The sequence below is a fragment of the Acinonyx jubatus genome, chromosome E4 (genome assembly GCF_027475565.1).
Source record: "Acinonyx jubatus isolate Ajub_Pintada_27869175 chromosome E4, VMU_Ajub_asm_v1.0, whole genome shotgun sequence".
Taxonomy (NCBI): Eukaryota; Metazoa; Chordata; class Mammalia; order Carnivora; family Felidae; genus Acinonyx; species Acinonyx jubatus.
Window position 1 is genome coordinate 22,489 of NC_069395.1, and position 17,215 is coordinate 39,703.

Below are 17,215 nucleotides of genomic sequence, written 5' to 3' on the forward strand. Positions count from 1 at the left end.
TAAACAGACTCAAATACAGAGAACAAATTTGAGGTTGCCAGAGGGGAGAATGAGTCAGGGGGATGGGCAAAACAGGCGAAGAGAAATAAGAGGTGCGAATTTCTGGTAATTCGCAAAATAAAAAAGTCTCAGGGATAAAAACTATAGCACAGTGTTGTGTGTTGACCCACGGTAAGTTCACTCACCATAATGAGCACTGGGTAACAGCACTATGTTGTATGCCTGAAACTAATAGAGTATTATACATCAACTAGACTTCAACTAAAAATTAAAAATTGAAAAGCTGGTCCTGTTGAGTAGAGAGGAACCAGCTTCCTGCCTCAGGCCAAGGTTCAGATTCCCACCCCACATGAGAATCATACCTCTGTGATTAAGGAGTCCTTTTGGGAAATGAGAACTTTTGGGGTTTCCCCACCTCATGGTGACTAAAGAACAGAGAGCCTGTCATGAGATGCCTGCCCCCTGGTTCCTGTAAGAGGGAGTTGCTCTCCTTAGCAGTAGAACCTGAACTTCTGGGTGTTTTTCTGGGAGGGATGAGGAAGAGAAGCACCTTAAGCTGCCCAGATGCTTAATAGTGCTCGGAATGTACTCTGGGGCCTGGGTGGCGTGGGATGTTTTAGATTTGGGGGAAGAGGTGAGTTCTCTTACCATTCACCTGTTTGTCCATTCATTCATTCACTCAACACACATTGACGGGGGGGAGGGGGGAGACATGGGAAATAAAGCCTTGCCTGTGATTAAGAAGCCCCCAGGCCTATAGGACAAATAAGATAGCTTCTCGAAGGATTTTAATATGGGAATTAAAAGGCCAGAGGATAAAGTTTGGTAGGGCTATGAGGTGAGCATGCTGTCCTTCAGTGGGAGCTGGAGGGCAAATGTGAGAGCTCCGTCAAGGCTGCAGACAACCCTGAACAAACGTGTGGGTGCTCAGGATGTGTGTGTGAAGGCCTGGAAGTGGGTAGATGTGGGGTCTGATCAGGAACGAAGAGCCCTGGGGGTGGGAGAGGGGAGGTGGGAGAGGCATAGGGGAGCAGGCCAGGTTCTAGGCCTGGAGCTTGCACTGTCAGCAAGAGAAGGGAGGGTTTTAGAAAGGGATGTGATTTAACCATACTTTAAAGTCTCTCTGTGGCTTATGGGATGGATTTGGGGTGGTAATGAGCAGGCAGGCCCCAAGCCGGTGGGGGAGGCTGCTGGATAGTCCAGTGGGAGTTAAAGAGAACCCAAGGTGGAACTTCTCAGAGAAGATGAATCCAGCAGGGCTTTCGAGTTCCCAGGTCCCAGCTCAGCCAGGGCAGACATGTCCCCCAAGCCCTACAGGATAAAGAAGATGATTCTGTGCTGTTTCCCAAGACCTTACCAGGAAGAAAGGCCTCAGCTTTCAGCAGCCTGGTGAGGCAATCTTACACAACCCTGACACAAACTCTGCTCTGAGGTAAACTCCAGAATCCCACCCTCCCCCTCCCCGAAGTTGCTGTAGAGAGCCCTGTGTCATGGATTTTGACATTCCAATTACCAAAGTGACAGCAGAGCTGAAACACATGGTTGCTCAAGTCCTGATGCCTCTTGGGGCTCGGGCCTGGACAATCCCCATACCCCAAGGCTCCAGTTGACTCCATTGTCTGATGGGACCCCAACCCCTGTCTGCAGAGATCCCCCGCATACAGGAGACAGGGAATGTGAGCACTAGGGAGGGCCAGCTGGCCCCTCCCTGTGGGCGCCCCCACATTTTCCCCTTCTGCTGTGAGCTCTCCTGTTTTTACCCATGTACCAGAATTGTCGTGTGCAGATCAGTGATAAAGGGGATTGTGGCCAAAGCCTGAGGCAGCAGCATGGGGCCCAGTTCCAATCCATCCTTCCTGTCCTCCTCTTCTTGGGGCTGCACTCTCCTTCTCCAACCAGTCTACGTTCTCTCTCTGAGTCTTTTCCTCAAATGCTGCTTTCTACCCTCCTGGTCTCAGTGGTGAAGTGTAGTGCCAAGTAGCTGGGGTGTTTCCAGGAACGGCAATGCCTTTAAGAGTAATTCAGGGTCATTTCTAGCCAGGGATGACACCTTCAAAGCAGAACACACTCAGCTTCGGAGGCACCTGCTAATAGTGGAAATAGAAAATCACAAGGAGCTGAGGGTCTTGAGCCTGAAAAGGAGAAGCAGGGGGGAGGGGTGGGGTCATGACAACAGCCTTCAAATATTGCTGAGGACCAGGGAGAGGAGTTGACCCCACAGTAAGACCTCCAAAACCCTCTGAGATGAGGCCCATCTGCCAGGAAGTCCCGTCCTCCCCACCACAACCAAAAGCATCTCACTTGCATTTTGGATCAGCTGCTCATTCCCTCAGAAATGGGAACACTAGAAAACACTGACTTGATTCCACTAAACCAACATTCATCGATTATTCATTGATTCAGCAGCCAGGCATTAAGGAGCAACCACTTGTGGACACCGTCCCAGGTGCCTGGCCGACAGAGCAGATGAGTTCCTGCGCTGGTGAGTTTACATCTAGAAAAGAGTCAGACAGTAAACAAGCCAAGAAATAAAGAATAGATCATTTCAGAGGTGATAAGCTCCACAAGGAAAATGAAAGAGGGAGATGTGATGGAGCACTAGGTGGGGCGGAGAACCAGGCAGGGCCTCTCTGGGGCAGCAATGATGGAAATGAGCCCAAATGACAAGGACTGGAGAGCTTCCAGCATGTTTTAATCAGGTGAGTCACACGATGCAATTTGTGTGTGGAGGGGGGATGGGGTCTAGACTAGAAGCACAGGACCAGGTAGGAGACTTTTGCACTGAGCCTGATCCCCATACCAAACACTACATTAGGTCCCTGCCCTCGAGGAGCCCTTGGTCTGATGGGAGCAACAAACACCCAAATAGAAATTTTCAATATCATGGTATAGGCAAGAGAAAAGTGCAGGTGGGTGATAACCACAAGGCACCCTGGGAGCACAGCGGAGCTACCTTTTGTCTGTCTTCTCAGCTTGGGTGGAGGTGGGGAGAGAGAGAAGGAAGGCTGAGGAAAGCTTCAGCAGATTAATGCCCAGGAGGGTGTTGGAAGGGCAAGAGTTGAGCTTCTGCGTGCCCAGCACTGCGTTAGGTAATCAGAGAAATGAGAGAAGCATAGTCTACTTTGCTTTCTTTTGACTTGGATGACTTTTTATCTTGGCAAAGTTACAATGATGAGTCCTAGTCACTCTCGCACCGGGGGGCTCCTGGAAGCCATCTCATTGACTTCAGATCTTTTCCTGACTTCCAAAGTCCCGACACGCACTTCGGCTTGCCTTGCCTTGCAGTGTGCCAGCAGCACGGCTGAGATATCTTTCCAAAGGGCAAGGTGTTGCACCCAAAACAGTGGCGTTGGTGTCCCCCATAGAATAATAACACCTTTGGCCAGGCAGTCTGTCAGACTAATCATGATGGGCAGGCAAACCCCAGAGTTCCCATGAAATCTACTCTGGATGGGAGAGTGGAAACATGTGAGGGATGTGAAAGGCTGAGCTCCCAGTGGGTGTGACATTTGGGTTGGGTCTTAGTGGGTAAGCAAGAGATCTAAATCTCAGTGATCTGGTGCAGAGATCTGATGCATCTTAAAGGGACGAGAGGGCACTTCAGAGAAAGAGGACAATAGTACAGTGGGTGCAGAATCTGAGAAGTCTGAAAGTTCATGGGGAAACTGGAGAACATTCTGGAATGGCTGGAGACCAGGACTCAGAGTGGTGGGCAGGAGTTGATGTCTCCATGCTGGAGACGACAGGTCCAGTCTCTGTGGTCCTATGGCTCTCACAGTCCTCATGTCTGTCTATTTGTTTCATGATGCCTGCCATCGTCAGGGGACAAGTCTCTGCATTTTCATCTAGTCCAAATTGCACTTTTCAGGAGGGAAGACTGAGGCTCACACAAGGGAGGCTACTTAAACTCACAAAGCCAAGGAGCAGTGGAGCTGGGAGGTTAACCAGGCACATTTGATTCCAGGCAGAGGGTGCCTTTCACTGCCCTCAGGTGCCTCTGGCTGATGAATGTTTACCAAGTGTGAGGGCCCTAAAAATATCTCTAAATAGGATTTAAGTTCAAGTGGCAATTCAGTTGGCTATTTTGAAACAATCATGGCTGGTGAATGTTTCCACAACAGCAAATATGCTGGGGTTTGTTCTCATTGGTTGGTTGTTGTTTTCTACCATATTCTGCTAGGACTCTCCATCCCAGATGTGCTCCGGTTTGGGGAACAACAGCCTGGTCTGGTTTCCAGGCCTTTAGTGCTTAACTGCCCTTGGTTACTTGTCCAACACTGGTCAATTTTATCCTAAAAATAACTTCAATCTTTGCTTGGGCTTAAAATAAACGGCATCCGTTGTGGCTGCAGCAGCAAGTGGCTGACCAGCTATTACTTTCTACAAGAGTTAGTATCTTCCTGTTAATGCTAATGGCTGTTGGATGCTTGCTTGGCATCAGGAGCTGCACTGAGTGCTCCACACAGTGTCTGGTCCTCACATCAACTCTGGAAGAGAGGGACCAGTGTTATCCCCACTTTACTGATGGAGAAACTGGGACTTAGAGATTTTGAGTGACTTGTTCAAGGTCTCACAGTAAGTGGTAAAACTAGGGTCTGAACCCAGAACTATAACCCCAACCCTTTCACTCTTGGCCACTACCCTTTAGTGACCAAGAACTCCCTTCCTTCTGACCCTTCTAGATCCCACTCAAAGTTCTCCTCCATCCAATCAAAGTATCCAAAACATTAAAACTGGATGACACCTGAGTGTTCACCTAGTCTAAACTCTTTAAAATGAATTCCTTGAATTCCTTTGAACCCTCCAAAAATGAAGAAAACAGTGGTCCAGAGAGGCAAGGTGCTTTGCCCACTGGGGTCACCCAGTGAGTAAGGGCCTTCCTCGAATGTCTCCCCATTCTCATTTAGTGATGGAACCCTTCCAGGCTTGGGCCTTTCCAAGACCCCCTTCTCTGGGTCCCAAGTCCCTTCCTCTTCTGCCAACCCCACTTCACCCTGCCTCAGCTGTACCACAGATCCACATCCCACAGAAGCAGCAGTTTCCTCAGGGAGGTGGCCCTGCAAACCTCCAACCCCAGCCTCAGTGGTCAGGACTCGTCACTCCCTAGATGCTGTCCTCAATCCCAGCTTCCTTTGCATCACCTCCACAGGGCTTTCCACTGAATGAACTGAAAGACAGACCCACCCCCTCCCCCAACAGAAAGCTCCCATTCTTGCTTCACATATCTGTCATGCCTGTGTTCCAGAAATGACCTGATCTTTCTCAAATTTTGTCACAAAGTCTACCCCTCTGGCCTGTTCTTCTGGCTGAAGAGCCAGGGGGAGCTGGAGGGTCAGCCAGAGCCCAAGGCTGTGCCCTGGATGCTGCATCTGTGGTGTCTTATTCTGCTCAGGCTGCTAGGGAGAAATGCTATAGACTGGTGGCTTCAGCAACAGACATTTATTTCTCACCATTCATCAGGCTAGAAGCCAACATGGTTGGTCATAGGCTCTCCTCCTGGCTTGCAGACAGCACCTTCTGCTGTGTGTTCACACAGCCTTCCCCTTTTCTTAGAAGGGCACTAATCCTTACATGAGAGCCCCACCCTCATGACCTGGTCTAAATCTAATAACTTCCCAAAGGCCCCATCTCCAAATACCATCACACTGAGGGGCACACAAACATTTATCCCACAACGTGTACGTATTCTGACATCCAACTGAATGGATGGAGTGTGATCCAAAGGGGCACCCCATCTTCCCCAGACCAGACTTGGCACCAGACAGAGATTTAGGGCAGAGACACCCCCAATTACTTCTGAATCAGACTGAATGCACTTCCCACCAGGGAACACTGACCCTGTCCCATAGGGGCCATGCTCCTTCTTCTTTCTTCTGGGACCATTTAGAAGGAATCAAACCAATAGCCATACTGATTTCAATACGTTCATTCATGCAAGAGATATTCATGAAACCCTACCATGTACCAGGCACAGTGCTACAGCACCTGCTCTCAAACACCCTAGTCCTCTGGAGGAGATGGACATTTAACAACAATCACAGCAGTGGATGCAGAATCACAACAGGAGAGAAGAGCACAGACGGAGAGTGGCCTAGTCCTAGAACCTGGCCTTGGACCACACTAAGGAGGGAGCCCGGCCCAGGGAAGCATTCCCTCACATTGCCCTGTGTTGGATAAAGCTAACCCTCTTCTCCATAATCTTGTGTCCCTTGTGCTCCCAACACCTTCCTGCCCTCTACCCAACCCCTTGAGAGAAGCAAGGAAAGGTTCATGTAATTTCTGCATCATTTTCCTCCTTCCAAAATCCTACCACAAATATCGTGTCCAAGGATCCTCCTCACGATCGCTAACTGACCCCAACACCCAAGGCTGGACCACTCTCCTGTTCTCCACAACACCCTGTGCTTACTTCTGTTGAAACAAATATGACACCATGTGGGGATTTCTGTTGCTCAGGTTCTCCCCTGGCAAAGACTTTGTCTCTCATCTCTGTACCCTCAGCATCCAGCACATGTCTCAGGGAAAAACCTTTGGAGTAACCCTTGATTTCTCATTTCCAACCTTCAAATGCTTGCAGAGTCTGACTACCCCGCACCACCAGCATGCCTTTCACCTTAGTGCATCTTTCACCTCATCTTTCAAATGGGCTAAGGCTGCACTTCCAACATGATCACCATGAGCTACATGTGACCATTGGCCACAGGAGCAGTGATTGCCAGCATGAGGCCTGCTGGATTTCAAAGGCTTAGAGAAAAAAAAGAAAAGAATGAAAAATATCTCAATAACTTCTATGCTGTCGAGGTGATACTGTTTTTGTTGTATTGGGTTTTCAAAATTCATTGTTAAAATTAATTTCCTCTTTATTTTCACCTTTTTAAATGTGACCACAGGTAAACTTAAAATCACAACCTTGACCCACAGTGTATTTCTACTGGCCAGCACTACTCCAGAGAATCACTTCTCACTGTTCTCCTTGCTTCCTCTCTGATCTGACCCCTACAGTTCCTTCTCCACAAAGGCAGCCAGAATGAACCTTTTGAAGTGTAAATGAAATCATCTCACTCCCTTGCTCAAAACTACCCAGTGGCTCCTTAGCACACTTAAGATCCCAAGTCCGCACTACAGTCTGTGGGCCCTGCTCCCTGCTTCCGGCCAGCACACACCACATGCCACTCCTCATCCCAGTTCCTGCACATTGCCTTTCGTGCTGGCTTTTGAGCAGATCAAACATGTGTCCACCTCAGGGCCTTGGCCTCCCTGTACCAGGAGCTCTTGGCCCAGATATTTTCAAGCTGCTCCCCTTCCTTTCTCGGATATCTGCCCAAATGCATTCCTATCAAGCCAGCATACCCCTCCTTCTCCTTCCACCCCAACCTTACTTCCTTCTTTAGCTTTCTTCATATCCCTTATCACTACCTACCACTGTATCATATGATGTACTTTTATTTTTTTGTCTGTTTGTTTGTTTTATATCCCTCTCCAATAGAACACAAACCCCAGGTGGACAGGGCTTTGTGTCTTTGGTCTCTGGCTAGATATTCAGTGAATATTTGTTGAACGAATGAACAAATGAACAAACAGATAAGGGCATCTCAAGGGTCCAAATGAGGTCTGTCAGAATCACAGGGACAAGGTGTGATCCAGTTTGGAGACCGTGAGCATGGAAAGAAAGAAAGTGCACACTGTTAAGAACTTTTCAAGAATACATTTATTAATTCTCATCTCACTATGTGAGGCTGGGCTTTGGTGATTAGAAGGAAAGGTCTTCTTGGGGACGTTGCTGGAGAAAAGCCCCTCAGAGCTTTCTACTCTTTGTGGATATTGACATGGGCAGTCTGTAGCACGCGAGACACCAGGACTACAAATTCATCAAAGGTGACCTGTCCATCTTTATCAGCATCCAGATCTTGGAATATCTTGTCAATGGTAGGTTGATCTTTGGTATTCTAGAAGGGAACATCAGAGACAGTAAGCTCAGACTCTTCCTCCTCTTTCTCTGGGCCCCTCATCCCTCAGAGCTCAGCTCAGGGGGGTCCAGAGACATTAATTCATTCACCAAAACTGTGTTGGAGAATCCAACGTCACAAAATAGAAGATGGAGGGAAGCAGCTGCCATGAGCCAACATAGAGCCACACAGGTCCCAACCTGGAAGATGTCTGTAGCTCACTAATCCCACAGGTAAGGAAACAATCCCAGAAAGAGAGGTGAATAGAGCCTGAGGTGACAGAGTGAGTTATGGGGAGAGGGAGGTGGATCCCCTGTCCCGCAGCCCAAGAGAGCATCCTCGGCCAACTCCACCCCTTCAGTGGGCAAGTTTGGATGAGAAGAGTATCACCTACCTGGAGGGTGTTTGTAAGTTCCCTTGTGATCAGCTGCTTCAGCTCACCCTTGGAAAGGGTGTCAGGATCCCCCACCCGGCTTGAGTACCGGTGGAAGACATTAATGATCCCCTCCAAGTGTTCTTCCAGCTTAGTCATCTTCCCAACCTTCAGGAGACAAGAGAGGTCTAAGACAATTCCTCTCTCACCCCACCTCACATCCCCTCTCTCCTCTCTTTCTGGGTTAGAGTAGGGATGACTTTCCCCTCACCTGCTTTGTGTTGTCTCTGCTCTGTTTGATCTGTGGAATTTTTCATTTGTAGATAGGCTAGCAGAGGGGGGGGCATATAATGCCATCTAAAGTCTAAGAGAATCAGCCAGTTGCATAGCTCCTCAAGAGTGTAACTCAGAGGGTGGTGTTCATCCAAGCACACCTGGGAAGGGTTTGGGGGTTGGCCGAGCTGTTCCCTTTCCCCAGGTGATGGCACTTTGGCCACAGGTCTCTTACAGACATTCACCAGCCCCTTCTGCCTTCACCATCTCTAAGTTCTGAAACTGAGTCTACCTAGCACAGCAAGGCCTGGTCTCTCTGGGTCCAAAATGCAGTCAGCCCAGAGGGGCTCTGGCAGGCAAAAGGCTGTGGCTTCCAACAGCATGCAGTCACTACCCTGTGAGTCCCTTGAAGGACAGCCAAGGACTGGACACTTACCCTTCAACGTGCAGGAAAGTAGAAATGTAGCAAGAAGACAGCACTGGTGAGGAGTACGGAGCCGGGGAGGTTTTTATAAGGCACTCCAGCCCTCACCTTCAACCTCAAGTGAAGAAATCTCTCTGATTCATCTTGAGGCAATTACTAGACAAGGCTTTGTTGCTCAACAGAAGCTTCAAGCCTGTGGCTTTGACTGCAACACCAGCAGCCCAGGTTGCTCCCGTGGCAGAAGCCCCTCCTGCCCAGACTGACACAGAACCCTCACTCCAATCCCACCCACCCACAGGGCCTCAGCTCTGGGATCCAGCCTTCAGGTTCAGCTCTATCACCTGCTTCCTAGTCAAAGTCCATGGGAACATGTTTTGCTGCCTGGATGGTACCTGATTGGAAAGGGAAGGACTGGGGAGAGGTGTTTGCTGAGTTCCTATTACAACAAAAACAATAATGATAATAAAAACAATCAAGTGAACATGTAGTCCTGGAGCAGAGAAAAGGCACTGGCTTAAAACTAAGGGAATCTTAATACAGTATGGAACTTAGTTAATAATAATGTATCAATAAAGTTTCATCAATTGTTACAAATGTATCATAGTATTATAAGATATTAATCACAGGGAACTGTGTGCAGGTATTTGAAAACTGTCTACAGTATCTTCTCAATTTTTCCATAAATAAAAAACTGTTCTTAAAAACTTAAGTCTCTATGTTTTAAAAAGTAAGCACATTTTGGTCATTCCAGATACTGCTTTATCCAAGTCCTCACCCATTCTGCAGATGAAGAAAATGAGTTTAGAGAGGGGAGGTGTCAAACCCAAATTTGTCTGCTTTCAAACCCTTTGTCATTGATGTGATTTTTCCCCTAAATCAGAGTATGATTTTTTGTTATAAAAATATGATACATACTCATACTTTTGGTAAAAATATAATTTGGGGTAGATTTACACAATCTTAAATATAAGGCCCTGATATTTTTCTTCCAGTTTTTTGCCTCATACAGTCAAATTTTTTCTGAAGATTTATTTATTTATTTATTTATTTATTTACTTTAAAAGCTTTTTAGGTTTATTTAGAGACAGAGAGAGAGAAAGAGAACAAGTGAGGGAGGGTTACGGAGAAGGAAAGACAGAATTCCAAGCAGTCTCCACATCATCAGCACAGAGCCTGATGTAGGGCTCCAGCTCACCAACCATGAGATCATGACCTGAGCTGAGAACAAGAGTCAGAGGCTTAACCAACTGCACCACCCAGGTGCCCCAAAATTTATTTATCTATTTTGAGAGAGAGCACAAGTGGGGGAGGAACAGAGAAAGAGAGAGAAAGAATCCCAAGCAGGCTCTGCACTGTCAGCACAAAACGCCATGAACAGCAAGATCGTGACCTGAGCTGAAATCAAGAGTCAGACACTTAACCCACTGATCCACCCAGGTACCCTAACAGTCAATTCTTGATTAGCTCTTTCAAAAATTCTTTCCTCCCTGCACCCCACCCCCACCCCCAAATCACTGTGTGGAAAGTGCCAAGCTGGATTCAGGGACAGAGGAGCACAATTTCTGTGGCTGCTCTCCTGGACTTTGGAAACAATTGGGTTCAGACACCTTCCTAAATAATAACACAGGGAGTTCACTGCAGATGGGGCCAAGGGTGGGAGGTGGTTGAGGAGTCTGGGGCAGTGTGGCAGTTGTTAAGCGCCAGTCACTCCAAGATTAGAGACCCAGATTCCACACTGGGATGGGCTGCTTTGTAGGCCACAATGGGAAGCTATGGAAAGGTGTAGGGGAACAGCTCTGTGTGAGCTCTTGACTTCTGTGGGCCTGTGTCTTCATTTGCATAACCATCTCACTGCCTCTTCCATTGCCAGAGTTGTTACAAGATTCAACTAGGGAAATGTGTGAGAAAGTGCTTCAAAAGTGTAAAGTGTGATCTTTACATTTGTTTTCCCTTGTACCTACCTAACTTGGATGTGGATCATCCAGTGCAGTCCAGCCTTCTGAGGGCCCAGCCACTGGGGCTGTGGGAAGGACAAAGAGACCCAACAGCAGCCTGCACTCCAGACCCACTCCAAGGAAGCCTCCCTACCACCTGCCTAAGCACAGGCCCAGATCTGTGCCACCAGCAATGCCTGAGGGAAGGCAAGGGAGTCAACACACAGTAGGCACTTGGCACAGTTCTTGGCATGTAGAATAATTCACCTGTCTTACCTTCCTCCCTCCTCCCACCTGGGCCCCAGTGAAAAGGTAGTATTAACCCCAAGGGGAAAAGACCAAGCCCCTGTTATGTTTCCTCTGGCTCTGTGGTGAGTGTCCTGGTGCTGGCTTTGGTGCCCCAGGGGCCCCCCAAGACTGTGTCTGACTTGACCATCTCAACAGGAACTCCTCAAGGGCAGGACTGGACAGGAAGGCTGATGCTCAGGGCAGCCAAGGAGGATGAAAAACATGGAAACTATTCTGTGCATAGTTTGAGGCAGATGATAATACGATTGTACAGACATGTCGTCATACATCTGCCCGACCCCATAGAATGTACGCAGAGTGAGCCCTAAGGTCAACTATGCACTTTAGTTAACAATAATGTGTCACCCGTTGGCTCTTCAATTGTAAGAAATCTAACACAAATGCAAGATGTTAACTGGAGGAACTGGAGGAGGAGGGGGTTGAGAGAGTGTATGGGAACTCTGCACTTCCTGCTCAACTTTGCTGTAAACATACAACTTCCCCTAAAAAGTTGAGTCTATTAATTTTTTACAAATACTGCTTCATCTAGAGTCACTTACGTACAAAAAGCAATAGCATAATACACAGGAAATAAACTTTTCCAAAAAAATATTAGGCCAGATTGATACAAACTCACTTTTGCAACTCCCTCTGTAAAGTCAGTCAAAATGCTTTGACAATGTTGGAAAACCTAGCACAATGGGAGAAAATTTTAACTAATAGTGAAAACATGAATTTGAACTCTTTGACCTACACTTGAAGTGCTCTGATGGAAACATCCTGTAAAACACATCATGACAATTTCAAATTTTGTGATATAAAGAAACAGTGAATCAACCTGGTAAATCTGAGGAAAGTGTGTATGGGGGTTTCTTATAATATACTTGCAACTTTTCTGTGAATTTAGAATTATGAAAATAAATTACATAAAATTAAAATTATATCAAAACTTAAAATTACCCAAAAAAGTACTCATGACAACCCAAATGGCTCTTGTAGTCACACCCAAGAAGTTGGAAGAAGCACACCCAGAGTTTAAGGTGGGGTGACCAGAAGGAGCAGGATGACAGCCACCAAGCTGGGTTTGGAGCCCAAGTCAGCCCAGAGACTGGCTTTGGGTGGAAGTAATAAATAGAAGTGCCTTGCCCTCATGAGGCACTTTACATGCAGCTACCATCTCTGAGAGGGGAAATGAACTCCAGAGCACCTGGATGGCCCAGTTGGTTGAGCATCTGACTCCTGATTTTGGCTCAAGTCATGATCCCAAGGTCATGGGATCAAGCCCCACATCAGGCTCTGTGCTGAGCGTGGAGCCTGCTTGGGATTCTCCCTCTCTCTCCCTCTCTCCCTCTCTCCCTCTCTCCCTCTCTCCCTCTCAAAAATTAAAAATAACAAAAATAAAGGGTGGGGATGGGGCGAGACACTGGGCCTAAAGGGATTCCATCTCTGGAGATGGGAGAGAGCCTCACATGAGCTCCATCCCCTGAGCGATGGCAAGGAAAGAGGGGAACCTGGCAAACACTTCCCTCACCTTGGCATCTGCTAGCCACTGGCTGGGCAGGCAAGGGGGAATCAGGGGATGGTGCTCACCCCATGGAGGGAGTCAAGGCAGTCTCCCTGGTAAGACGGGGACAGAGGCAAGAGTGCCAGGGAAGCAGAATCATTGCTTATTTTTTGTTTTTAATTTGAAGTTATTTTTATTAAACAACATTTTTCTTTACACTTCTACTTTGGGTATTTGTCTCTTCATACTTTTGCACAGCTGTCTACTGGATATCAGGAGTGGAGGCTTGCAAATTTTTAATTTTAATTGAAGTGTATCTGTCGTATACCATTTCAGATGTACAACACAGTGATCCCAAAATTCTATACATTACTCAGTGTTCAACACAGTCAGCATAGTTACCATCTATGACCATATGACATTATTAGAATATTAGTGACAACATTCCCTATGCTGTACTTTTCATTCCTGTGACTTATCTTTTTTTATTTTTTTAATGTTTACTTATTTTTGAGAGAAAGAGAGAGACAGAGCATGAGTGGGAGGCTCAGGGAGAGAGGGAGACACAGAATCCGAAGCAGGCTCCAGGCTCTGAGCTGTCAACAGAGAGCCTGACATGGGGCTCAAACTCACGCACTGTGAGATCATGACCTGAGCTGAAGTCGGACACTTAATCAACTGAGCCACCCAAGGGCCCAGACTTATTTTATAACTGGAAGTTTGTACCTCTTATTTCCCTTATTTCCCCCACCCCACCCCCACCCCCACTCTAGTAACACCAGTTTCTTCTCTGTATTTATAAGACTGTTTTTGTTTGTTTGTTCACTTGCTTTGTTTTTTAGATTTCACATACAAGTGAAATCTTATGGTATTTGTCTTTGACTTATTTCATTTGGCCTAAGACCCTCTAGGTCCATCACTGTTGTCACAAATGGCAAGATTTCATTCTCTTTTATAGCTGAATAATATTCATTGTAAATATATATCACATCTTATTAATATCCATTCATCTATCACTGGAAACTTAGGTTGCTTCTATATTTGCCTATTGTAAATAATACTGCAATAAACATAGGGTGGCATATATCTTTTCAAATTAGTGTTTTCGTTGTTGTTTGAACAAGTTTCCAGATTTATCCTGTTTTGACAAGCAGAATGTCAACGTAGAGAAGATATTTTACATCGATGGAGGAAGGAGGCTAAGGAGAGGGAGACCTCTCCCTAAGTGGTCCTAAGATGCAAAGCTAATCACTGGGTCAATTTTCAAAAAGAATCCCCAGGTTTTCAGGAAGTGAGACACCAATACCTCCATACCTTGCCCCATCTTCTTGTCACAATCTCCAAAATTAGCAGTTAGAAAGAGGTATCAGGTTGGACAAGGATGACCACAGCCAGAGTATCAAAGGAGAAAGAGAGGTTATCAAAGCCTCCAAAATGCAGTCTCTTTAAGTCTGGTGACCACAGACTCCCCTGCATTCTTTGTGTTAGCCCGGTTACCATGGCAACATGAACTGAAAGGAGCAGAGCTCCAGGGCCCCTCATGGCCCCACTGAGGTGTGGATATGGGCCCAGGCCACCACTGTAGTACCAGGCTCCTCCCTAAAACTACACTACTGGCTTCAGCAGCCACACCTTACAGCCCTGAGAATCTGCTGTACAGGGACAACTGAGTGAGACCCCAGCTTCCTGTCCCCTCAGCATGTGGAAGCAGAGCTGTTCCAACAATGGAATAAGGATGCCCCTAGGATGTTTGGACTTTCAAGGGTAGGGGAAGCCACAAGAGGAGAAACTAGACAGAAGCTGGAGACACATGTGGTTGTATTTTTACCCTGAAGGTTGGATTATGTCACAATTGTAATTTGGGTTCCAATTCAGCTTACTCAGCATCACAGTTTCCTTGCTCCTCCAGAATTCAATGGCTTTGTTGGGACAAGGTTGTGATCCTGGTAGGAAATCAAGTAGTGGAGTCTATCTAAGGTCCATTCTGCCTTTCTTTTTTTTTTTTTTTTTTCTTTTTCAAGAAATTAGTTCTATTTTTTACACCTTTACTAAGTTACACTTGATACCCCCAAAACTGCACATGCTTAATGTGTAAAGTTTGATGAGGTCAGATATATGCACACACCCATGACACCATGACCACAATCAAGGTAAGAGACATATCTATCACCTCCAAAAGTTTCCTTGAGTCTCTTTGTTTTTTGGGTGTTTGGGGGTTTTATTTTTGGTTTTGGTTTTGGTTTTGGTTTTGGTTTTGGTTTTCATGGTAAAACACTTAACATTAGATCTACCCTCTTAAGAAATGTTCAAGTACACAATGCCCTGTTGTTAACTGTGGGCCAGCAGGTGTCTAGAGATTCTTTATCTTGGGTAACTATAACTTGACATCCATTGAACAACAATGGCACTGCTTCCTTCAAGGACACCGCTCAAAGCAGATGAGGCTGCTGGAAGAGCTCCTCCTGGATGCTTACTTTTATTTGGTTTTCTTTCCCTTTCTTTGCTATTACATTCCATATCATTTTGAGACATACAAAAGACTATATGAACCATCTAAATTCATTAAAAAAACAAAATAAAACACAAGCACCTGTGAATCTATAGGATGCTTTTAGTCCTCTGGACAAGCATCTATTGACTGGCAAAATATTCCAGAAAGCAGAGGAGGGAAATAAAGAATTGTTGTTTTGCTACAGAAGTTAATTATCTGAGAGCCCAAGATGAGCTAGCAAGAGTGGTCAGGTGTGCTTCAAACGTGATTTTTTAGGGGCGCCTGGGTGGCTCAGTTGGTTAAGCATCTGACTTCAGCTCAGGTCATCATCTCACAGTTTGTGGATTTGAGCCCCATGTCAGGCTCTGTGCTGACTGCTCAGAGCCTGGAGCCTGCTCCAGATTCTGTGTCTCCCTCTCTCTCTGCCCCTCCCTCACTCACACTCTTTTTCTCTCTCTCTCTCTCTCTCTCAAAAATAAATACACATTTTTAAAAAATATTTAAGAGTGATTTTTTAGTTTCTGCATCTTAGACCAAATTTCTTAAGCTGCTGAATCTCTTCCTGGAGAAGAGAGGGGCTGTCCCACAGTGCCTGGGTGGGGTGGGCGGGACTGCCAGGAATGAAGCCACCTGTGACTCCGAGAAAATCCCCAGGGCAGGTGTTGGGGCCAGTGAGGTGCCAGGAAGGAGTGTGGTTGACAGGTCTTGACATTACTGCCCCAGGAGCAGGAGTTCTAGACAGGATTGGGAACAAGGCTGAAAATTGTAAGAGTGGCAGACATCAGAGAAAAGGAGAAATGAAAGAGGTCATAAGTCACCTCACAGGACCTTCATGGGCTTCATGTGGAGAAAGCCTAATGGGGCACAAGGCAGGCTGGACCAGGCCCAGTCATGGTGGGGCCAACTTTTCACAAAGTACTCAGCACTGAGGGATTCCAGCTTACCGAAGTTCCTGAGGCTAATCCCAGAAGGGGAGGAGAAGACTCTGGTCCATTGCAAGTGGGAAAAGAGGAGAGACACACTTCATGTAAGAAAGTGGCTAAGGCTCCTGCTCAGGCCAGGGCACCAAGCTGGGGCTTGCATTCCACTCAGAAGATCAATCCAGTTGGAACTTCTAAAGCTCTGAAGGTCCAAGAAGAGGCTGTTTATGAGACAACCTCTAAGGGCCTTGAAAAAACAAAAACAACCACCCTTTCACTTTACCTGTGGGGAAGGTGGCCATTTTCTGGTGCCATGAGCCCATTCTTTCTTTAGCATTCCAGAGACTAAAAGCTCATGTGCACAGAAGATGAGTGTGTGGAGCTCCCCCTCACACAAGGAGTAAGCTTAGTTAATATGAGGACCTACTCCTGCACCCAGCTGCAGAAACAAACACTAGGGGAAGGTGATGAAAACTCAGGTCACATGGCCACCCCAAAGGAAGTCAGTGGAGGTGTCCACTCCCCCAGCCTGTATCCTACTGCAAAGAACAAGGAAAAGAAAAAAGGTTTCCTTAGCAGGGATCAAGGAGCATCCCTTCCCAGCCTGTGAGAGCCCCAGAACTGGGGAAGTCCATAACCCTGCGGATGAGATGGTGTAGGTGAAGACTTGCACCGTGTGTGAGTCCCAGTCACCACACTCCTAGCTCAAAGCCTGTGCCAGGAGTCATCCACGCCCTCCCCGGGCAGCTGGGCCCATCAGAGACTCCTCCAGACTGAGTGGGAGCCCAAACAGGGCAGGTGTTGGGGGTTGTATGTAAATACAAGCAATTGCTGCCCTGCAGGAGATGGCAGGAAACCTTGCAGAGTTCCTTGGGGTCCCCAGGAGAATACACCCTCACTATGAACTGGCTTTCAGTAAGGCACACCATTTTTTAAGCTTATTTTTTTTAGTAGTCTCTACACCCAATGTGGGGCTCAAACTCACAACCTTGAGATCAAGAGTCGCATGCTATTCCAACTGAGCCATCCAGGAACCCCAAGGCATTCCATTTCTTGCTCTTA

The 17,215-nt window shown here is 46.9% G+C and overlaps 1 protein-coding gene across 2 annotated transcripts; it reads right to left on the reverse strand.

Annotated features, from left to right (window-relative positions):
- Positions 1 to 7,690: 7,690 nt before the first annotated feature.
- Positions 7,691 to 14,166, reverse strand: LOC106987243 (protein S100-A12-like). Of its 2 annotated transcripts, none has more exons than XM_053208893.1 (3): positions 14,057 to 14,166; positions 8,341 to 8,487; positions 7,691 to 7,946 (listed from the first exon to the last, which is right to left on the reverse strand). In XM_053208893.1, the coding sequence occupies exons 2-3, from the start codon at positions 8,476 to 8,478 to the stop codon at positions 7,806 to 7,808; spliced, it is 279 nt and encodes a 92-aa protein (XP_053064868.1). In that variant the 5' UTR covers positions 8,479 to 8,487; positions 14,057 to 14,166; the 3' UTR covers positions 7,691 to 7,805. The 2 variants fall into 2 exon arrangements, with proteins under 2 accessions (XP_053064868.1, XP_014940968.1); XM_015085482.3 differs by lacking the exon at positions 14,057 to 14,166 and adding an exon at positions 9,029 to 9,184.
- Positions 14,167 to 17,215: the final 3,049 nt, after the last annotated feature.